Source organism: Anopheles cruzii, chromosome X (genome assembly GCF_943734635.1).
Source record: "Anopheles cruzii chromosome X, idAnoCruzAS_RS32_06, whole genome shotgun sequence".
Classification (NCBI taxonomy): Eukaryota; Metazoa; Arthropoda; class Insecta; order Diptera; family Culicidae; genus Anopheles; species Anopheles cruzii.
In genome coordinates this window covers 8,690,229-8,712,455 of record NC_069143.1, presented here as the reverse complement: position 1 = coordinate 8,712,455, position 22,227 = coordinate 8,690,229, and the positions used below count along the sequence as shown (strand labels likewise).

At 47.0% G+C, this 22,227-nt stretch overlaps 5 protein-coding genes across 9 annotated transcripts; 2 read left to right on the top strand and 3 right to left on the bottom strand.

Annotated features, from left to right (window-relative positions):
- Window positions 1–3,027: 3,027 nt before the first annotated feature.
- LOC128272538 (clotting factor B-like) lies at window positions 3,028–8,472 on the top strand. Its single transcript, XM_053010367.1, has 4 exons — window positions 3,028–3,461; window positions 3,589–3,716; window positions 7,052–7,642; window positions 7,712–8,472. The coding sequence occupies exons 1-4, from the start codon at window positions 3,309–3,311 to the stop codon at window positions 8,292–8,294; spliced, it is 1,455 nt and encodes a 484-aa protein (XP_052866327.1). The 5' UTR covers window positions 3,028–3,308; the 3' UTR covers window positions 8,295–8,472.
- LOC128272549 (mitochondrial import inner membrane translocase subunit TIM44-like) lies at window positions 4,497–6,551 on the bottom strand. Its single transcript, XM_053010378.1, has 3 exons — window positions 6,370–6,551; window positions 6,225–6,302; window positions 4,497–6,084 (listed from the first exon to the last, which is right to left on the bottom strand). Exons 1-3 carry the CDS (start codon window positions 6,370–6,372, stop codon window positions 4,870–4,872), a joined length of 1,296 nt encoding a protein of 431 aa, XP_052866338.1. The 5' UTR covers window positions 6,373–6,551; the 3' UTR covers window positions 4,497–4,869.
- Window positions 8,473–8,765: 293 nt separating the features above from the next.
- On the bottom strand, window positions 8,766–13,416 carry LOC128273701 (ras-related protein Rab-39B). 4 transcript variants are annotated; one of them, XM_053011737.1, is made up of 5 exons: window positions 13,295–13,361; window positions 12,138–12,286; window positions 11,705–12,069; window positions 10,655–11,284; window positions 8,766–10,589 (listed from the first exon to the last, which is right to left on the bottom strand). In XM_053011737.1, the coding sequence occupies exons 3-4, from the start codon at window positions 11,810–11,812 to the stop codon at window positions 10,733–10,735; spliced, it is 660 nt and encodes a 219-aa protein (XP_052867697.1). In that variant the 5' UTR covers window positions 11,813–12,069; window positions 12,138–12,286; window positions 13,295–13,361; the 3' UTR covers window positions 8,766–10,589; window positions 10,655–10,732. The 4 variants fall into 4 exon arrangements, with proteins under 4 accessions (XP_052867697.1, XP_052867705.1, XP_052867690.1 ...); XM_053011745.1 differs by lacking the exon at window positions 13,295–13,361 and adding an exon at window positions 12,402–12,498; XM_053011730.1 differs by lacking the exon at window positions 12,138–12,286 and having other exon boundaries at window positions 13,295–13,416.
- Window positions 13,417–14,194: 778 nt separating this feature from the next.
- Window positions 14,195–17,381, top strand: LOC128277420 (lysine-specific demethylase 3A). Its single transcript, XM_053015877.1, has one exon. It carries the CDS (start codon window positions 14,295–14,297, stop codon window positions 17,121–17,123), a length of 2,829 nt encoding a protein of 942 aa, XP_052871837.1. The 5' UTR covers window positions 14,195–14,294; the 3' UTR covers window positions 17,124–17,381.
- Window positions 17,382–18,364: 983 nt separating this feature from the next.
- On the bottom strand, window positions 18,365–21,809 carry LOC128278000 (dolichyl-diphosphooligosaccharide--protein glycosyltransferase subunit STT3A). Of its 2 annotated transcripts, XM_053016636.1 has the most exons (5): window positions 21,347–21,809; window positions 20,038–21,273; window positions 19,742–19,995; window positions 19,163–19,382; window positions 18,365–19,087 (listed from the first exon to the last, which is right to left on the bottom strand). In XM_053016636.1, exons 1-5 carry the CDS (start codon window positions 21,432–21,434, stop codon window positions 18,753–18,755), a joined length of 2,133 nt encoding a protein of 710 aa, XP_052872596.1. In that variant the 5' UTR covers window positions 21,435–21,809; the 3' UTR covers window positions 18,365–18,752. The 2 variants fall into 2 exon arrangements, with proteins under 2 accessions (XP_052872596.1, XP_052872588.1); XM_053016628.1 differs by having other exon boundaries at window positions 19,742–21,273.
- Between the last annotated feature and the right edge of the window lie 418 nt (window positions 21,810–22,227).

The following is a 22,227-nucleotide window of genomic DNA, read 5'->3' as shown; positions in this document are numbered from 1 at the left end:
CATCGGTAATCATTCACCGGTGGGTGACTTTACCCAATCACCGACACCGGAAGCGGCAGCCACCGCGACGCGCTGGAGCGATCACGACGAGACGGCTGACTTTCAGGTCCGTGACGATACGGACGATGGTGCTGCCGCCGGATGTGAGGTAAAGCATAAGGGTCAACCGGGAGTTTCTACCGGAAAGTAACAGCACTTGTTCATTGCACGTTTCGACGCAGGTCATCACGGTCGAGCTGAACCGGGGCTGGAACAGTCGGCTGGGCTTCAGCCTGTCGCAGGACTCGCATCGACCGGCTCACCAAGCAACCGGCGCCCGCACAGTGATTAGTGCCATTCACCCGGACAGTGTAGCGGCTCGGGACGGTCGGCTACGGGTGGGCGACGTGCTGCTTAAGGTAAGTACCGCGACGCTCAATGTATAAATTACAAATAAATTAACCACGAGCGGAACCTATTGAACAACAACCATATTCTATTCTTCTCGACAGGTGAACGGAGAATCGGTCGAACGGATGACGACCACAAGCGTGATCGAGCTGATTCGCATTGTGCGAGGTGCCATCTTCATCAAGCTGTTGCGCCAGACCGGTAGCGATACGATACAGGCAAGCCAGGCTCCCAGCGATACGGTGCAGGATGCCGATGGCGATGGCAACGGCGAAACAGGGTACACTATCGTTTCAATGCCCCCCGATAATACACTGGTCGACCAGCTGCAGCACTAGTAGTGGCACCGATGGAAGTGGTTGGACCTGCCGACCCACCACACACCTTATTTTGGTCCGTTCCTAGCCTTAAGAAGTAGCACATAATAATCACAGCACCCTCTCCGGTGATGGTGGTAGGTTGAACAACATCAATTACACTGATTAGTAGGGTGGAAGCGATGAATGAGCAGAGCAGGCCCACGTAGGGCCCACGAGATACCTCTCATTGTTGGTTCTGTGTTTGTCCATACTCGGTGCGTAGCATGTGTAGCTGTAGTGTACGTGTCATACAAAGTTGATCGGCTAGACAGGGGCGCCATCGAACTAGAAGATGATAGGCTCATCCGAGGATATATAGTCCGCCTGAACCATACGCCTGTAGATACGCGCCATGAACAGCTGTTGTTCCCAAATGTTTACCCCAACGAGGGAATGAAGTTGGTTGATTGTTTTCTTCGTTTTTACTGCTCTAAAAAGAAATAAATACAACACGTTGTATGTCCACTCCGGTTTTACCTCTTCCCTCGTAGAATTAGCGGGGCCCTCAAAAGCTCTTCCAACACTTTAGGTTTAGGTTTCCGATACCGATACCACGAATCACCAAGTTGCTTTGAATAGGGGACTACATTATTTGTTACACAGCTTTGGCATCAAATTCATGGCGTAGAAACCAACAAACTAGCAAATTACACACTATTACAGTTTGGCAGGACATTAAGCACTGTGCAAAGGCTTGCGTTCACACGATTTTAGAAGAAGCACTGCAAAGGGGAGGGGAGGGGCGTTTTTTACTCTTCGGTGGCGCCCATCTAGGTTGTGTGGTTCCGAAACGAACCGGCGTCAAGGAATTGCAAACCTGTAGAGGAAAAAAGGTTTTATCGTACAAAATATGTTATTTCTCTAACGCCCTAGCCTACGGTCGCAAAGCACGAGATACGCGAGGGATTCGTCACGAGTGCGAACCGTTCCCAATGAGAATTAGCGGGAAACGGTGCAAGAGGTGCGCCAAAAAGAGCTTACTGAGTCGACCGAGGTCGAAAGGCGAGTAAGCAGGTAGCACTTCATAAATACCAGAAAAATCTCCGAAAACGAGCTGGCCATGGCGCAGAACGCAGATTCCCTAGGCCCCGCCCATACCCCACGCACATAAAACCACACCGTTACGGTAAGCAGATAAGAGATTAACGTTGGCCGCCCGGCGGTTGTAAGGGCCGGATAGGACGATCGAATCGCGGCCGTACAAGGGTCCAAAGAAGAAGAGAAGAAGATGTGGATCAAACCCCTGCACTCGGAAAAGGGTTAAAGCATGCAGTGGAAGGCTCGAAGCAAGAATAAGTAGACATTCAAATAAAGACTCTGTTTGTACATTGAAATATTTAAACGATGGTGCGTTGTTTCTGTTTTGTTTTTCTGCTCCTTTTGCACAAGGCACAAGAAATTTGTCGGAACGGAGCCAAAATTCGCATTCCATAGCTTGGCTTTTGACCGTTCGTAGCCCCATCTGCCACGCGGCTGTGCTATCAATCCTCGCCGAAGGGCGCACGGAGGCAAGGCGTTACCAGTATGCACGTTACATTCGACGGACGCTGCGTAGGGAAGCATGCGCAAGCAAGTGCACATCGACAACGAGTGCGAAAAAATGAGAACGCATGAGAAATCATCTGTGCGCCACTGTGGTTCCGCCATGCGAAACGGTGGCAAAAAATGCGCCACTGTCCTTGTGCTGCCCTGCTTGGTGTAAATTGATACTAATGCCTTTCATGTCCCCGTCGGTAGACTACACTAAAATAACATTAAGGATAGATAGAACGATAAACGCATTTCAACGCAGCTTCAGCCAAATGGTTTCGGCTTGCCAAATGGACCGCAATCGATTACACGGCCGCGGCTTACGTAACCGGCATGGCTTTACTGAGGCACATCCTGTGAGGCCACATCCTAACGTGCGACGGCCGACGGCCCGAATCAAAAGCCGCGGCGTCCGAACCAAACCAAACCCAACTACTGCTCCTCGGGTGTGGGTCCATATTTCCACAACTGAGGTTTGATAGTTACCACGTCAGCAACCGGCACGTACAATAACTTTCACTCCGTTAAACGGTGAACTCGTCGCATCGTCGGGCGCTCCGTAATGCTTCCCTCGTGCTCGTGACGCCACTAGTCTTCCGTCGATGAATTCTTAGTATAGCAGCCTAAACGACCAAGGTGACCAACAGTCGGGTGGTGGGATGGTGGCTGGCTGGCTGGGTGGGAGAAACTGAAAACAGATTGCAGCGACCCTGTGCGCGTCACTTTAGGTCAGTTGTGCGTTTTTAGTTGCGCAAGTCGCTAGTGGAACAGTTGCAGATAGCGTTGGCCGGACGCTGCTTCGAAAATTTCTACGAAACCGTATCATTTCGCTCGTGTCCGTGTGTGTGTGTGTGTTTTGTAGCTTGTTTTCATCAGTTGCGCTGGATGCAAGGTGATAACTTTGCGCTTTTGGCGTTTGTGGCGGAGATCTCGTCGACTAGGGGTCGCCTGTTTGTGGTGAAGAAATAAAAGTGTTACCTCCAGACAAAATACGCCGACCTCGGCGAATTCGCTTTCCTTCCGGGAAAAATGGCCATCGGAGCACCACTGCTGGCCATGCTGCTGGTTCCGGTTGCCGTCGCGCAGCTGGATGGGAGTTTCTGGTGGATGAACGGCAACCTGCTCAAGCAGGCGGATGCACTGCGTGAAACGAAGGACGTAAAGGCGATAGTTGTGAACAAGGTAGTTCGCGCCTCGGGCTGTCGGCCCGTGACCGAAAGCCTCGGCGCGCTGCGTGTCCTTCACCCGGGGCCGCCACTAGTAAAGCTAATGAAGAAACGTCGTTCCCGCCATCCTTCCTCTTCCATAGGACTCCCCGGTCGATGAGGTACGCATTGCAGGAAATTCGCTCGCCTACAGCAATGCACCGGATTGCATCTGCGTACCGGTCGGTCGATGCCGCCACGGTCAGGGTTCGGCCAACGGTCCGGCGGTAAGGTAAGCAACGACTCGATCGTCCTTGAAATCCAAGTCTACCCGCGGTGCGCTCTAGCAGTACGCTCCGCTCGGCCTTGTCTAGGCATCCGGCAAACGCAGTCGGAAAAACCCACCCATGTTGCAATCCATCCGTTCCGTTTCGATCATGCTCCGTGATACGTGATACGTGTCCAGTGAGTCACTGTTTCAATCACTGTTTCAATCAACCTACCATCATCGATCGCAGCAAATCTTTTTCTACGAATGATGAATAGTTCTGGTAGGTTCTGCATAATGCGCGCTCCTTGCTGCTAAGCTGTAAATGGGTCAGAAATCCTTTTCCATTTTTAAAAATAACAACACTCGAATATCAAATAGAAATGAATGATAACATTTGCTCCGATCATATTCAAGCTCGTTCGAACGGGGTTCAAACACCCCAGGGGGCGGACCTGGTTAACATGGCTGAATTAAGTGAGGTCCTTCCACAACGCGCACCTAAAACTTCTTTTGGGTGCGAGTTCCTAACACAAGGTTTCGTCTCTCGCCATAGACGTGTGTGTCCCATTTTCCACGTCTCTTCCATCTGTTCACTCTCGGACCTACGAGCCTACCGTGTGATCGTGGTCACGGCCATAGCAGCTGTGAATGTTTCCATTATTCGGTCCCGAAATCGGAAATGCTTAAGAGGTTACCTAGGACTCACCTTAGCCTTACCCTGAGGCATACCGTCTCCAATAGATCCATTGAGCAGGAGAATAGGAGTAATCTACATAGAGCAAGGTGATTTTGATTCCCCGATTTACTATCTTTTATTCGCTGAACGAACTGAAGTCACTAACAAAACACTTTACACAACGGCGCTCATTCTGCAACTGTCTCACCGGCCCGGTCCCGTCCAGAAGAAAAAATCGACCGGATCACGGGTGTCACAACGCGACATGTTACTGCCGGACTCGTACAATCTTTCGCACGTACTACACTGTATTATATACCCCAGTTGACAAAGCCTACGGCTGCCGATAGAGATCAGCTGAGAAAGATTTCAAAAGTCTCCAGCAATTTCACCGTACACCCGACCAAAGGGGAGGGCCACATTCACGCCACGTTCACGCACGGTCGCATGCACACGCACTTAAAACACTAACTTGTGGTGGTGGCACGCAGGGTGGCGCTACACGAATTGCTCCGTACTGTTGGCAGACATTTCCATGAGCCGCCAGGCGGACCGGGGGTTAAGTTCACTCGGATCACGGCACAACACCCACACGTGGTGACAGCGCATCACCTTCTCCGGATCGCCCTCGATCACCGTACCCCGGACATCCCGCACACACAGCACCTGCTGCGTTTGAAACGTGACTATTAGCACCGGACCCTGGTCCATCACCTTGCCCATCACCAGATCGACGTTCTCGATGTCGAGAATCTTCGAGTCCAGCCGATAGCCCGCCTTTAGTGCCTGCGTGATCGGTGTCGCGATGATGTTATACGTGCTCTCAAAGCACCAGTCGCGCAGGACCTCCAGGTCGCCCCGCACGATCGATTCCAGCACGTTCGGGATGATGTCGTTCTCGCAGTCCCGCAGAAACTGCTTCGTATCGAAGCTCGGATCGATGCGGCAGATCTCAGTCAGTGTTTCCGACAGTTCGGTCTTTGAGAACAAATTTCCCATGATGTCGCTCATCTTGTCGGTCAGCAACCGGGAAGCGCGCACCATTGGGTTTTCCGATTCATCGTACTTCATCTTCCACGACAGCACCTTGTTCACGTACTGATTGTTGTTCTTGAAGACCTCCCACGACTGATAGAACTGACTGTCCTTGTGCAGCTCGACGCCCGTTGCATCTGCGTTCGGTTCAACGGCACGCTTCGACGCCGGATCGCTCGCCACCTCCACGCGCTTTCTCAGCTTGGCAGGGCTACGATAGACTCGCGCCTCAATGCCCTGCCGGTCCAGCTCATCCCGTACGACCTTCGCAGTTTCGCTGATACCGCGGAACGCACCGCTCTGCCCCAGTACTTGGCCCTTTTCAGCCAGAGTCTCACTGACGTCGCGCGCCTTGCGGCTCAGGTCCTCGCCAAGTTGGCCCGCCTTCCGGCCCAGTTCCGTCCGGGACGCCTCATCAAACGCCTCCGTCACCCGACCTCGCAGCTTGTCTAAATTTTCCTTCAACGCTTCGCCCCCCTTGCTGGCCTCTGACTCGACGGTGTTGAATTTTTTACGCGCCGCCTGCAGGGCATCAGACTGCTCCAGACGCTGTGCCTCCTCCCGGAACTTTTTCACATTCTCCTTAATTTCCTTACTCTTTTGCATTTCCTGTCGGATATTGTCGACCACTTGCGAGAAAAATCCAGGTCTACGGCCTGCCGAATACTGTCGCTGGATCTATCCGCAAAAGAGATAACGATAGGCACAGAAGAAAAAAAACGATCATTTACTGATCACCAGCCCGCCCGCAAGGTGCTCTGACTTGATAGAAAACGACTGTGGGCCGGCCGGCTGAGCTGTACTCACAGTCCACTTACCAACGGAAATGACCTCACCAGCGATGGACCCGGCCTTGCCAGCGAAGGCAACACCCCCGTAGAAGTCAACAATCGCTGCTGTAGAGAGATAAAGCGAATGAAGGACATGTGCAAAAACGGCGAAAACCTTTGTACCACTACTTACCATTCTGTTTTAAGGTGAATGTTTCGAGTGCTCGCAGCGCGTAGGTTTCGTTCACCTTACCTTCCTGTACTCCACACAGTTATTCTTCTTTGAGATATTTAATGGTTTTCCATAATCTTACGGAAATTGAAGCCTCCACGTTCCGATTAATCGCAAGCAATTTTCATGATGTAAGAAGTGATCAGCGAGACGACGCGAGACCGCAATGTGTACACCGCATTTCAGAAATACTGTCAATTTGACATTTGACACTCTCATCCCAACTTTTGCCATATACTGTAACTGAAGTTAATGTGAAGAACCATCTATCGAGAAAAAGTGAAATCAATTTTCAAATTATCGTTTGAAATCTTTCATCGCAAAACTTGGCTCTGATATTTCAAACACCAAATTGCATCAATCATGGCGCATTCTCCACAATGTTTATCGTGTGCATTATTCACACTTTATCCATATTGTAGCTACACTTTAAAGAAACGACGGAACAGCAGATTAATTAATAATCAATCTTAATTTATTAAATCAATAGAATTGAGAACATAAGCACCCAACGTCCTTGCAATAAACCGACCGATGTTCAACCAGACCTCACGATTCGATTCGATCAAATGGCGCGAGAAACGTCGAGGAAGCATCGATTTTTTCTCGTGCCTCTGTATCATGTTATTTTTTTTTTTTTCAGGGATGGTCTATGTGGTGCTGATAATGTATGCTGTCGGAGTAACCATATTCTAGCGCTCGAGGCTACCTCTACGAGGACACCTACAACAATTCTTCCATCCACTAAATTGGAACCAATCGATGGATTTACATTCGATAGCCGACCGGATTCTCAGGCCGTGTCGATTGATCAAAACCTACATCCCACTGAATACGACCCAACCTTGTTGCTTGAGCTGTCGAATTTTTTGCTAACTCATAGCGTGGGGAATGAATTGGAACCAATCGAAACGAATGTCCTGGCATTCGATCAAGCAACTACCACTCAAGGTACAATAACCACCACCACCACTACCGGTAGCAGTATCATATCTATGAGCAGTTCCACCGATAAATGCGGCGTAAGGCGCCAGACCGTCAGCAGCCAGGTAGTTTTCCATGATGATGTTGATGCACCAATCGAATCTCCTCAGGTTAGTTTTGCAAGTTTCGGTGAGTTTCCTTGGACGGTAGCTATCTACCAAGTCATCAAAAACGGATCGTTCGTGTATCGCTGTGGTGCTGCTCTACTCAGCGCGAACATCTTAGTAACAGCTGCGCACTGTGTTTCTGAGTAAGTTAACGAAAAGCCCTGTAACTATTGGAAAACGTTAGGTTCATTATGTATATGTTTCTTTCACAGTAACCGTATGCATCCAGGACGTTTCGTTGTGCATGCAGGAGACTGGGATCGCAGGCACACACGGCTACCTCATCAGGAACGTGCGGTTAGCAAAATAGTCGTACACCCCAATTACTACTCTGGTGCACTGTTCAACGATGTAGCTCTGCTTTTTCTTAACGAACCATTCAACGATACACTGCCAAACGTTGGACCGATATGCTTACCGAATGCAGTGGTTAGCAATCACGAATACACTGACTGTATGGTAGTTGGATGGGGTGGTACTCCTAAAAGCAATGACGTCCAGCATGTTTTGCAATACACTATGCTGGCTTTAATAGACCGGAGCTCCTGTGAAGCGTTGCTACGGAAGCAACCATCTCTTGGGCGTAAGTTTCAGCTGCATGATAGCTTCGTCTGTGCTCTTGGTAGCAGAAAGGCCGATTCTTGTCAAGGATCAGGCGGCAGTCCTTTCGTGTGCAACCGTAATGGCCGATACTATCTGATAGGTTTGGTTTCCTGGGGCATCGGTTGCGGAGAAGGAGTTCCTGCAGTACTGAGCAATACAGCAGGGCTCAGCAATTGGATCAGGGCACAGTAGTTTATCAAACACATTCTACGGTTTAGTTTTAGACTTTTCGAAATAATGTAGATTTGGCATTGAGCAAGGTACACAATACGGGGAATAAAGTACGCCAATACAAGACATGTTAATAAAAAGCAAATTGATTGCATAAATTCCTAATTACAAGTGGTGAATGGAAAAAGTATTTTAAAATGCCGACAATCACATACTGTACACTATATTCATTGTGTAGTGTACGACCATTGACCATCATAACTTTGATGCAGTTATAAGATCAGAAACGACGTTCACAACTGATACGACGTAATAGGGTGAAACCGACAACTGAAACAAAACGCTTTCTATTTCTGGACGCATTGGGAAAAAAAAATTTGAGTCCACACAATCAACGAAAATGTTTTACAACCAAATATCTAAGGAATACCATCGACTAAAACGCTATACTTTTCTATCACTCACATTTAAAACATACAGCACAGTTGCAGTTGTAAAGTCAGTTGTCTACTAGTATCGCCGCATCTGGCTTACACAAAGGTCGAACGATACGCAGTGGTGGCCGCTCTGTTCATCCAGGGAGCGGTTAGGGTTTGCACTTTTGAAAAATAAAAAAAAAGTCTTACCTTTTTGTTAAACATATCAAGAATATATTCCCACAATTGTCAGTCGATTTGAGCAAAACTATTGACGTTATTGTCTAGTTAGTCTCCTGCCATTCAAAGCGTTCGGGAATGCCCTGTAGCTTTTCAACGCCTTTATCACAAAACATAGTCTATATGCACCGCCATTTAAAACTCAATTGACCGTTTCATTTTAAAGTTACATATGAAATGCATCACCTACATAACCCACTCCCCATTTTGTGGGTTTCTCACCAAAATAGCGGAATTTGTCGTGCCGGTTTGCTTTTCAAAATTTCCACAAGAAAAAATACAGAATATTGCTCAAAGTATACTTAAAAAAGTACAAAAGTTTTGAATAAAATTATTCAATCCATACTTTAACAAAAATCATGAAAACAGAATTTCTAACGTTGAAACCCAAAACCCCACCCCCCGCCAACAAGTAACAGTTAACGACATGAACAAAACAAACCCCAACATACCGATGTTGTACATGCGCTGTCTTTTTGCTTTATGGTTTTATCGATATACGTTTCTTATTTTTTTTATATTACTCCCAAGCACGGAACACGGAAACTGTACTGTTGGGTTTGGTTATGATGCGTAGCAATAGAACAATATCCGCAGGTAGTTGCCCTACAGGTTTTTTTATCCTATAGGAACGGACTGGGTCGTATTTATTCGCACAGGGTGTTAAGGTAACGCTCACAACGCTACCAGCCATTGCCATCTTTGATCCTAGCAAGCACCAACGAACGGAGAAAGGGACACAGCGAAACAACGCTGTACAAGAACTGGTAACCAAAGAAATTATGAGAGATGCCAAGCATTTGATCAAAGTTTGGCTTACACCATCGGTTCACCGCCTCAGGCAGGAAGCTTATACACAACAATGTAATTCACGGTGGAGGGCCAAAGAAGAAGAGTTGATACTGACAACCATCGTAAAACAGTTCTGTTGGTGATGACGAAGCCAGTGCCAGTCGGCACTTTATATCAGAGCACTTCGTTGCACATCATCACATCAAAATATCGCACCATCTCGTTCTATTATGACGCAGCATTAAAAGTTGATGATGATGATGTTTTAGAAACTTTATAGTTCTGGAGAGCACGTACTGCAAACAATATTTGAAATCACAATCACAACATTGGCGTGGTCGACTCTCAAATTTCAAATCACCATCTTGCACTGTTGGCTCAGTTTCTAGCGTTCGTGTGTACGAAAATGTTAAGCGTGCGTGATAGGCATTCAAATCGCCATTGCTATTTTGTAAAACATTCCATAATGGTTCAAAACCAACATTAATCAAACAAAATATCGAGAAGATTGAAAAAATATTAGATACAGACGAGATGAGTCGGTAAAACAGGAGAGTGCTATGAACGAAAAACGAACCCTGAATGTGCGATGTGCGATCGAACAATATGTTCTTATCATAAAATTATAGAATAGAGCATTATAGCATGAAAGAGAATATTAAACAGGATTAGCACGTTCCTTTACGGTTGTTTTACATTTGGTTTGGCTCCTGCTCCTTCTTTCTTTTACGCTAGTAAATTAGCTACTTCTACTGTACAACCACTGCACCAGTCCATCTCCTCGCTTGGACTTTCGCGTACTACATAATAGTGTAGTCCTTCACATTCCTCCCGGTTTTGTGTTTCGGTACACCCTGCCACATCGTTCCTACAAGGACAGTGAGATAGATTTACCCCTATGACAAAGCGAAAAACCATAGCAACGAAATTTACCTGTGTTGGGACACGGCCTCACGGCCAGTGGCGGTCCGTGGTTGTCATCGCTAGTCTTGCAAAACTTGTCTTCTTTCCCTAACAGCAGGTACTTCGAGCGGACTCGGCTACCACCAGATTAAAATCGAGGTTACTCGGGCGCGTGAAACCCTTCTTGATTCCATCCCAGCCATCCTCAACCTTATATTCGCCAGTTTTGATTCGATTGAACACTTCCTGTGTGACGAGCGTGAACGCCTCGCGCACGTTGAGACCGGATCGGGCCGACGTTTCCACGAAGATGAGACCATGCTGCTCAGCGAACGAACGCGCCTCGTCCAGGCTCACTTCACGCTGCTGTGCCCCACTCGTTACAAGATCAAGCTTGCATCCGACCAGTGCAAACACGGGTCGGTGCGGTTCGATGTGGCGCTTTGCCTCCATCATCCAGAGTGGAATGTGCTCGAAGCTCGCATGGCTGGTAATATCATACACCAGCAACACACCAACAGAATTTCGGTAGTAGGATTTCGTGATTGAACGGAAGCGCTCCTGTCCAGCGGTGTCCCACAGCTGCAGCTTGATGCGCGTCCCATCATTTACCTCGATCAGATGGGCAAAGAAATCGACCCCGACCGTTGGGTCGGAAAGCTGAAACGAAACTTCACTTAGGCATATTGTCAGGTGCGTGGGCACATAAAAATACAATTTTAAATAATTTAGCAATTTTGTCTTAACAGGATTTATACACAGGGCTACAATGTTAAACAAATATTTCGAATTAAGTTATGTTTATTTGTTCGCTTTGCATGGAAAGAAAACTAAACAGTACTTAAGTACTTGGGCCTTCTAACTTGATTCTTCTTCATTCTAATGTTTGCACCAATGAAGAGTGAATTTGTGAGGCATACGTAAATTGAACCAGATGCTTCGTCCGTAGATCGATTGTCTACTTCGCACCGATGATACTATTTGTATGCGATAAATTTAAGTTCAAACCTAAGCAGTGTTTTTACTATTCTTTTCTATTCCCATGCATTCTAGAACTAAGTATTGCAACTTTCTACTCACCTCAGCAAATTTGCCATCGGTAAAATATTTCAATAACGACGACTTCCCCACCGTACTATCGCCTATCAGTATATGGCGAAACTGATAATCGAACATTGGTTCTACCATGGTGCAGTCTGTTGATGCTTGCGTGTACTACGATACTGCTGCTACTGCTTGGTGGTGTTAATTAGAGGTTTGAATGCTGAACTTTGTGGATTGAGTTGCAGGAAAATATACTATGCCCGAGCCTACGCGCTGTTCGGTCGGTGGCAAGAAAGTGGACTGCGTTTTAGCAACGTACTTTGATTGCATGAGAATTCGGATTATGTTCACTTTTTCCGTCGATCGCAGCTCTACAGCATAGTACTAGTAGACATAAAAATCTGGAAAAAAAACGAACAGCAAGAATAAAATAAAACTTACATAAATCCAACCGCTGGTTGATACCAACATATTTCATTTGACGCTTGCGTTCGCTGTTACAAGATTCAAAACAGCTCGATGTTCCGTAAGATTGATAGATTTATCTATTGTGAAATTTTTCACATTGATCCATAGAACGAAACACGGAAACCGTACCGTTTGGTTTGGATGCGATGGCTAGCAATATAACAATATCCGCAGTTAGTGGCCGTACTTGCTGTTCATGTAATATTCATAATGCAACCAGTCATTGCCATCTTGGATCCAATCAGCACCAACGAAAATTACTCACAATATTTTAACGTGTTTTGAGGCGTTCTTAGGGACACGGCACAACAATGACGAGCAAAGAAGCTCAACAACGACATTATGACAGAGGCCAAGCAATTGATCAACTTGGAGGCTGAGGCTGCAGCTGCTGCTGCTGCTGCAGCTGCTGACGTAGCTGCCGCTGCAGCTGCTAGGCGAACACTTCGCTAACCGTTTGCTGTTAACAATGTTGTTTGTTTACCACCGGTACCGTTTGTTCCTATCAACCGGCTGTGAAGAGCAAGAGCGGATCGCGACGGACTGACAGCTCCTCGTAGCGGAGCTGAGAATGTTTATACGCGTATATCCGCGGCTTGTGTATGTGCGTAATGTAATGTACCATAAGTATAGTCCCTATATGTAAATATGTACTATGTAAATATGTAATAAAGGGCGATGATACATCGCGCTCCTGCCCCTCCACATTGCCAGACAGGCCCCTGGTGGGGGGGAGAAACAGGATGGTTCCCGCATCGGGAAAATATTGAAAAAAAAAAGCAATTGATCAAAGTTCGGTTTACACTATCGCTGCAGCTCATCTGGCGGGGGGCCTCAGACACAACAATACAATGCAAATTCTTTCGACGCAGTTTTATGCTGCTGGTCACTTTCACAAAAGGCTACGAATATAGAGACAAACTGACGCAACATCGGCCCTCGCAACAAATATTCAAACAATCACTATTGCTACACCATGCAATTGTGGCAAAATTTACATGCAGATTTATCTTCTCGCGTGTTCTATCGCACTTTTTCTTATCCGTTTCAATCTGTTTGTCTACTTTTCGCCCATTGTGGTACGAACATCCGCCGTGCTCGTCAAGCTCTACCTAGATGATTGGCTTATCAGGGCTTACCCGTTATCGAGCAACTCACCATGATTCCAAACCTATCAGATTTTGTGGCCACTACGACGGGTTATTATTCCTCCCATGATGTTCTGACACAGCCAGATCAACAACAAGTTATTACGCAGTACATCGCATACAGAAAATGCCGTTCACTGGCAAGATTTCATTTGACATCGGACCGTCCATAAGTCACCATAAGTTTCATTAAGGTCAGTTGCCTAGCAGTATCACCGTACCTTGCGAACAATTAATCCGGGCGTTACAAAGACGCTGCTCGTCTGTTAAAAATAACGCACGTACGTTCTACAAGGAAAATGCACCACATTGAGCGGCAAACGATACACGGCGAGCATGGGACCGTGTAAACGGGGAGCAATCGCAGTTCACAGCGCCTAGTAACTTGCCCACGCAAAAATAAAAACCATATTCAATTAAGTATAGGTATAGTAAAACATTCTAGTATAAGCATGGCGATTATAGTGTTACATTGTCACACTGTCACACCGCAAAGGGTTTTTTAGGGTTGTTTCTGATACCGGAGATCAGCTAAAATAATTCATTAGGTTCACTTCTTGAACCTAACGTTCTTTTTCAAACCACCATTCAATGTCTATTCCTTTTGTGAATATTAGGTTTGTCCGTGTAAAATAAATAAACAATTATTTTGCGTTTCTAAATGCAAGAATATCGTTGATTTTCATTTTTGTTCAAATTTCGTCAAACATTTTTTTTGCTTAACAAAGAACAATCGTGGAATCGTCTCGAACAAAACGCATAGACGTTTCGATGTTTCGATGTGCGATTTTAGATGCGTCAAGCGCTATGAATAGCATCTAAGGAATGTCACTCTCTGACTGGTTGACCCGGGTCCGACTTGTAGCAAACATTGCATGGATACAAAATGTCCTCCCGTGAAGCTTACAAAGTCAGGTAACAATCAGTTTAATGTCTGACTGCTACCATGAAACGTAATTTGTAATTTGCCGAGCATATTTAGTGTCCAACCCAACGCAGTGAAGTTTAAAATGAAACGTAACAACGGTGTAGACGCACTCGATGCGACCAAGAAGCGTCGCAGTACAGTTAAAAAAAAACAACGCTCTACCGAACGGTTCCTACAGAATACGCCCTGCTACAAAATAACGCCACGAGTGCCCCGATGCCGTGAATGTCGTCGTTCAGCGGCAGCACGTACGCGCGACGCACTCGCCGGACGCACAGATGATGATCTATGTCGATTCATTGCGTTCCGTAAATTGAGATACAACGAAGAAGGCTTGCTGGAGGTGACCGGATTTGCTGACCCCCGCTTGGATCCTAAGGAGGCGGACATTAGCTTGTGGAGCTCCAATTTCAAAGAAGTGCCATTTAATCTATCGAAGCAAGCAGCTGTATTTTTACTTGGTCAACTAGGCCACAAGTTTTGCGAACTGTTTCATCAGGAAATGGAAGCACGCTTTGAGCATATGTCTGAAGATACAACCATAGCCTGGAGGCAAGCCGTGCGAGGGGTACGGGAGATGTGTGACGTGTGTCAGACGACGCTCTTTAACTACCATTGGGTTTGCACTAGTTGCGGTTTCGTTGTATGCCTCGACTGTTATAAATGTAAAAAACGCGGCTTTCCGATGATACAAACCACTACGAAGGACAAAGATGACGCAGGTTGGTTTATGTGCAGTATGACGAAGGAACCGCACATCCAGTCTCTCCTTATGAGAGCACAAATTATACCGGGAGACTGTTTCTACCAGTTGGTGCAACAAATGCACGGAATTTGCGCACTGTTCCAGATCCCCCTTGATTGCGAGTGCCCGCTCAGCCAAGAGCCACGGTTTCGAAAAATGATCCATGATGAACGCGAATTCGAGTTTCGCGCGCCGGACGATGCAAATACGCTGTCGAGCAATGGGAACGAATCACATAGCGAAAACAGTGATCGCCCACCGGTGGATGATGAACGTACAGCGAAAATGATGGCAATGACAATCAAAGATATCGATCAATTGGTGACGAAACTGGAAGGCGAAGGTTCGGATGGTAAACCTGCCTACCTGCTGAAAGCCTATAGCATTTCGTTAGCAAAGCGATTTATTTCAAACGAACAAACACAAACAGGCGAAAGCAATTTCGTGCCATGGGATGACGCTAGCGACGAGGCGGGTACGTTAAACGAAAACGGTGGACATCTTTCTTCTCAACGTCCACTCGAAGCAAATAAAGCGAACACGGTAGAAGTCTTATCAATTAGTGCGAAACCGTCACCCGCTCGCACATCTTATCATATCTTTCCATCCCTTGACTGGCGAACATTGATCCTGATTTTCCAACAAATTATAAATTTCCACAATGAGAATGGCACATTCAGCATAAATCGATCGATGGCCACGATCGACGAGGACGGATCGATGGCCGCATCGATGGTAACATTTCCTGGGCGTGTAATCATTCAACGCCATCTGATCCAGCAGTTTTTGATCGGTTTTTTGGGAGATTTTGAGTTCCTGAGCAGTGAGCACAACACAGATGATCTCTACGTTGGTGACAACACCCTTAGCTACAACCTGCACAGCAAGGAAAATCAGCATCAGTTCCGGAAGGGCGAAAGAACTATGTCGTTAGATGAATCGTCCGCCATGTATCCAGGTGCGGCGCACGAGTGGCTTTGCAATGGGAAGCTTCTGCGCTTGCTCAATCCGCGCAGCTCTGTTAACTATAATATGTTTCACGATCAATGGGAACGCGGCCAACCGGTCATGATTTCGTCAGTGTCCAGTTTGATGAACATGGAACTCTGGACGCCCCAGTCATTCGAGCGTGACTTTGGAGAGCAGCCGTCCGATTTAATCAACTGTGTGAACGGGAAAATCGTAACAGGTTACCCGTTGCGCGTGTTTTGGGAAGGTTTCCAGTCGGTCGATTACCGATTACTCGATGAGCACAAATGTGCTATGACGCTGAAGCTAAAGGATTGGCCACCGGGTGATGACTTTGCCGAGATGATGCCATCCCGATTCGAAGATCTGATGCTATCGCTTCCGGTGCCGGAGTACACGCAGCGTAGGGGTTGTTTCAACCTGGCTAGCAGATTGCCTGGTTTCTTCGTACGACCCGATCTTGGACCAAAGATGTACAGTGCATACGGGTCAACCCGGAACCCACCCAAAGGCACCACCAGTCTGCATCTCGATATTTCTGACGCCGTCAACGTGATGGTGTACGTCGGAACACCGGCAGGTGAAACGCGGGAACAATACAATCGAAAGGTACTAGAATTGATCGGTACTGACGACTGCGATATGCAAACGCGTCGCCGAATCAATGAGCGGGAGGAACTACCGGGTGCACTGTGGCACATTTATCACGCGCAGGATGCGGATAAGATACGCTCGCTCTTGAGGTGTATAGTTCGTGAACGGGGAAATAATATCCAACCAAATCACGATCCAATTCACGACCAGAAGTGGTACCTCGATGCGAACATGCGCAAACGATTGCTACAGGAGTATCAGGTCGAGGGTTACTCGATCGTGCAGTGCGAGGGTGACGCCATCTTTATACCGGCCGGTGCTCCCCATCAGGTTCTAAACCTTTACAACTGCATCAAGGTGGCGGAGGATTTTGTGTCACCGGAAAATGTATCTTATTGCTTCCAGCTAACGAACGAGTTCCGATACCTGAGCAAGACTCACTCAAACCATGAGGATAAATTGCAGATTAAAAACATCGTCTATCACACGGTCAAAGATGTGGTGTCCAAAATTGCCAAGCCATTAATCATAATGGCAGACGCTGAGCGTCCTGGGAATACGGTGAATGTAGGGAATGATCAGAGCCTTCAAACCAATGTATGATAGTCGAGATTTTGTAAGCGGCTCAGTTAAAACAACTCGTAATGATGTGGGCTGATGCAGTTAGACAAATGAGAGATGTACTGGGGTTAATTCAATTCAACAATTTTTAATAAGTTCATTAATACACTACACTGCAGTGTAGTTTCGGATGTCAGTGGTCTAGTCAAGGATAACTTCCCACGCTCGCACCCCAGAGGCTGGTGCCAGCGGCCGATTAGCAGACTACTAACACCCACATTTATTGTAAATAAAAATCAAAATTGTAGTAATAACCGAACCGTGTGGATTTCTTCAGCCTTAGAAACGAAAGAAACATAACCTGTATTTTAAACCATGAAATAGTGTTTTTTAATCGACGCTCAAAACTTATTGAACAAATCATGCCAATGGCCGGCGAAACAAAGTTCTTTTCCAAAAATCACAAGGATGCATGATTGTTTTAGTCATGCAAAATAAAAACAGAAACATCGATTAAACCGTGCTAATGTTACTGTCTGATCAATGTTTTTTATTAACCGAAATGTCTGCGAACATTTGTGGACACTGTCCACAGCGAACCCTGAGCCGGGTAGCCATCAGGAGATTTGGGGATAGGGAATGAATACAAAAAAAGGCTCAAACATAGTTGTTGCACAAAGTCGCACATTGCACATTGAACACACTCAATCAACAAAACTACCACGTACTGGCGAACCATGAATCCGAACTTTCGTCACTTTTTGTCTTTGGAGCCACTTGAAGTGATAAAGTGCCCGCCTTACTTAGCAGTTCCTTGGGCCCGATTTTGCTAGCCGAGCTATCGAAAGCCGCTGGGTAATTTGACCAGCATGTTGTTAATATTCGGCTTGTCCGCATGACACAAATCAACATTGTTTTTTTGCATTTCCAAAACTTTTTTCCTCTATGCTTCTATGCTGCATGCATTAGAAAACACAAAACACACCCTGGAGTGATGTTGGTGATGGCGGCGAAGGTAGCTGTTTACATCCTCAATTGTTTTATAATGACTTCAGCTTCCCCGAACATATATTGCTCGCGATGCGAGATTCTTCTTGAGTTAATTACGTCGGGGCCTTTTAAAGCCCTTTTATGTAGGAATGGTAACGTATGCGAAGGAGCACGAATATGCAACAGTTGATGTAAATTATATTTCGTTTTTATTTCGATTGTTACTCATGAGCGTTCTGTAATCATTGGGGAAGAAAATGAGTTAAAATAAGTTTGGTTTACAACTTTATATTTGAAAAAATGTGAAACGCCCTGAGAAATGCTTTCGTTGGCTTAAAGTGCAACTAGCACGGCGGAGAAATGGTTTTTTTTTTCGATGTGCGCTGTGGGAGTGTCTCTCGTAAGGCCAGCACTGTGCTAGGTGGCACTATATTGCAGTGAAGGAATGGAGTAATGGATTGCATCTCGCCTACACCTTGGACGGGTTAGGGTGGAGGCCCTCAACAAAGACAACAAAACGTATCCTTTTAAGCACTGGAACAATGGCGAATGACGCTTTTATGCGATGAACGGCGAGTGACAGACACCGGTTCGTATAAAGCATGATGAAAGTAAGGTGCGCGGTTGAAGAGATGATGTCGATAGAAACCACATTATTTGAGCGGTACCGCAGGCTATAATCTAAACGCCCCGATTGCTAAGATCTTTCACTTTGTAGATCCGCACCAACCAGTGCTCGGTGGTGTACGCTTCTTCGAGAACATCCAATTCAAAATCTTTGTTACCTATTTCGGCACCCCGCACCCGATCGTATCCCGGAGCTTTACCACCCTCAGTGTACACCTGACCGAAGCGATAGTAGCACATCTTGTACATGAGGCAGTTAAGCAGCGTCGGTGAACCCTCCTTGTCGATGCGGAAGTCTCCACTCGGTGCGTAATAGTCCATCTCGCGAATGTGTGCGCCACGGTCCGTACTTCCACCGATACGGACCATCCACAGGAACTTGTTGATGTCTGTCAAAAACAACGGGGACATAAAACCAAAATTGTGGTGTGATGCTTTTATAAACTGCAGAAATGGGAACATACCATCGGACGAGTACCCAGTAAGGCCACCGAAGATTACAAGCACGTAGTCCACATCGAGCTCTTTCATGATTTCATATGCCCGCTCCTCCGTCGAAGCCATCGCTTGGCCGACGCGTGAGATATGTGTATTGTTCCATGTGTTGTTATCAACCAAAATAGTGCGGTTGGCCATAGCGGTAATTTGATACCCGTAATCCCACCACGACATTACGCGAGCATCCTGCGCGGCAAGCATGGAATAAAATACGCAAACGAAGACATTGGTTTAACTCTAAAAACTAATCACAGGTGAAAGAGAATAGATCCACTGGCAAAAGTTCAGCGATCAAAGTGCTAACAATCAGCGTCTCGTTGGGTAGTCGATGCGATTGAGTGAAGCAGGAATCACAGAAGATCTTCAGAAACGTTTAAGTACGGAGTAAATGAAACTCAACGCGACTCAACTGTCTTCACAAAATATCATCGACGCATTGTTACCCGTACTACGATGACTCAACCTTAAACTGTTTTCATCATGGACGATTTGGTTGTATTTTTCCTTAATTGCTAAAGACAAAGCCTGCACAAAAAAGATCTTACCTCGGGCGTATTCATCTTTAACCAGTAATAGGCTTCACGGAAATCGTCAAAAATGACCCGTCCGCCGTCGTGCGATCGGGCGCTCAGTACGATGCTCGGTGAGCTGTACGCTTCCGAAGTAACCCATGTGCAGTGGAACGTATAGGTGACCAGTAGGAAGGTTACCAGTAGCACGAACCCAATCGCCACTTCCGGTTTCACTGGCGTTTGCTGTTCGTAAGCGCGTGCCTTCGCCTTACGGCTAGACGCACTTTCTCCGCCGCCGCCGCCGCCACCGCCACCACCACCACCACCACTGCCGGTAACCGAACCGCCAACATCGACGTTCCTGATGTACTTCATCATGAGCTGCGATACGGCGATTCCGGAGAGTATACACATGACAGGGGCAAGCACCAGCATCAGGCGCACCATCACGCCGGCAAAGTAGATACTCGTTACGCCGTACAAGATGATGAAGATGTTTGCATCGGTCAGCTTGGCAAAACAGAAGTAAAGCCCGGCCGGAAAAAGGAAAACCAGTATCTGAAGATCAAAGTAAAACGACGACCAGGACGTGGGCTGATGCTCGGACACGGACGCGATGATGGGGATGTGATTTTTGGCGTACGAAGGATCAAGCAAAGAGTAGAAGCGACCGGTCCATGGCGATATTTTGCCCGTGACCGTTAGCACGAGGCCCAGCAGGGCCGCTACTGTGGCGATCGAAATGACGAGCGCCCGAAAGAGGGTGTCGAAGTGTTCTTTCGAAACCACCGACCGCACGTAGTCCACCAGGCCATGCAGCTGGCAGAGGCCAAAGACGCCAAAGGCGAGCATGTGCTCCGAGCTCTGTACCGGTTGAAAGCCAACGAATGAGATCTGCATCGAGAGAATGGTTCCGATCGTGTAGAGCGTGCTGTACGCGATATAGACGCGGTGTGTGAAGCGACCCGTGGCCATGAGGGCCAGCACATGCAGTGGAATCAAGTTGATCAGAAAAACGTATCCGCCCCACGAGGAAACCATGTAGAAGTAAGCAAGGGCCGCCAGCGTGGCCCACAATATTGCACCCGTTTTGATCGCCTTGATCCATGTGTAGTACGTGAGCAGCATGCAAAAGATGGCGATTCCCTCGTTATCGTAGGAACCAGCTACCGAGCGAGAGATGTAGCCGGGAACGATAGAAATCATCGCACCGGCCACCAGACCTGCCCCTGTGCTGTGTACCTCCTTTGTCAGTAGATATGTTACGATGGTGGTCAGTGACGAGAAGAACGGTGCGAGAAACACGCACACATTGCGAATGTCCACGGTAATGTTCAGCAGCCACATAATGCGGTACAGTGTGGCCGATGTAACCATGAGACCCGGATAGATGGTCCCGCCGATGATGCGTCCCAGCGGATACCAGGCACGATCATCGAACCAATTGTGGAAGCTGTAGAAACCCTGTTCGGCAAGATACTTTGTCGTGCGATAGTTGAAGTACGGATCGAACTCGTGGATAACGCTCTCGAAGCGTAGCACGGAAAAGAGCCGCGTCGAGAAAGCTGTTTGCAACGAAAGAAAGAAGAAATACGTATTAGAGCGCGTTTGGCGAAACAGAACTCTTCCCGAATTTACATAAGATAGCAGCAGTGGTCAGGATGGCCAGCTTGATAAGGCTTTCCTGCTTCTCTAGGTTTATCCGCAGTTTTGCTAGGTGCTCCATTGTATCCTGCTGCGGCTTATGGCGACCAGAAGACTGCTTCGATGGTTTTCGTACGTAAACAATCACTCGCACAATTATACTTTGATCCTTTTGTAGCAATCAGCTAACGACAATCAGCAAGAAGCGTTGACTAGAGGGCACGTAACTGAGCTTACTACCAAAGTGTTCGTCAGTTCGCCGGGTTTGATTGGTTTGGCTAACAGTCCACACTTTAGCACGGCGGAGTTGATAGGGACAAGTAGGCTTTAACCGAAGCTTCTTACATTGGTTTTGCCTCGCTACTTTTCGGATTTGATGCACATGCTAAACGTGGAGGGCGTTCAGTTTGCCATCGCTGGTACGGAGGCAACCTCAAGAACACAGAAATTAGGAAAATGCAGCTGTTCCCGTACGAACAGGCGCAGAAGAGTGTGTAAAAAATGCCGTGCCTATCAACGAACACCCACTAGCAATGCTATATCCGTAGAAACAACCGGCTTTCACATTCGCTATGTTTGTACGGTATCGGCTTCCACCAGCCAGCAATGCCCGCAGTGTTGAATGGCGTGGCACACTTAGCGGTAAAGTCAGTTGCCGCCGCATCTCACCTGTATTAAGGGCCGGCGAAAAGCTAAATAAGGATGTTAACAACTCCACGATAACTTCACCTGTGTGCCACGCGTTGTTGTAGACATAGACGTGTCGTGTAGCGGAGTTTTATTAACGTATAGCTGATAGTGACAGCTATCGCCATCCAGTTAAGTTGGCGAAGGCGAATTGCTCCTGAATTAGTTTTTAACAAACTAGGCTGCGC

What these genes read in the sequence shown, in the direction of transcription:
- LOC128278000 (XM_053016628.1), bottom strand. Translation starts at nt 21,434, where the DNA reads ATGGAGCACCTAGCAAAACTGCGGATAAACCTAGAGAAGCAGGAAAGC. An exon ending in GACCACTGCTGCTATCTTAT is followed by an intron (nt 21,274 to 21,346) that starts GTAAATTCGGGA and finishes CGTTGCAAACAG; the next exon opens with CTTTCTCGACGCGGCTCTTT. An exon ending in TACTGGGTACTCGTCCGATG is followed by an intron (nt 19,088 to 19,162) that starts GTATGTTCCCAT and finishes TGTTTTTGACAG; the next exon opens with ACATCAACAAGTTCCTGTGG.
- LOC128272549 (XM_053010378.1), bottom strand. An exon ending in TGGTGAGGTCATTTCCGTTG is followed by an intron (nt 6,085 to 6,224) that starts GTAAGTGGACTG and finishes TTTTGCGGATAG; the next exon opens with ATCCAGCGACAGTATTCGGC.
- LOC128272538 (XM_053010367.1), top strand. Translation starts at nt 3,309, where the DNA reads ATGGCCATCGGAGCACCACTGCTGGCCATGCTGCTGGTTCCGGTTGCC. An exon ending in GCCAACGGTCCGGCGGTAAG is followed by an intron (nt 3,717 to 7,051) that starts GTAAGCAACGAC and finishes TTTTTTTTTCAG; the next exon opens with GGATGGTCTATGTGGTGCTG. An exon ending in GCTGCGCACTGTGTTTCTGA is followed by an intron (nt 7,643 to 7,711) that starts GTAAGTTAACGA and finishes TTTCTTTCACAG; the next exon opens with TAACCGTATGCATCCAGGAC.
- LOC128277420 (XM_053015877.1), top strand. Translation starts at nt 14,295, where the DNA reads ATGAAACGTAACAACGGTGTAGACGCACTCGATGCGACCAAGAAGCGT.
- LOC128273701 (XM_053011730.1), bottom strand. Translation starts at nt 11,812, where the DNA reads ATGGTAGAACCAATGTTCGATTATCAGTTTCGCCATATACTGATAGGC. An exon ending in CCGATGGCAAATTTGCTGAG is followed by an intron (nt 11,285 to 11,704) that starts GTGAGTAGAAAG and finishes GTTTCGTTTCAG; the next exon opens with CTTTCCGACCCAACGGTCGG.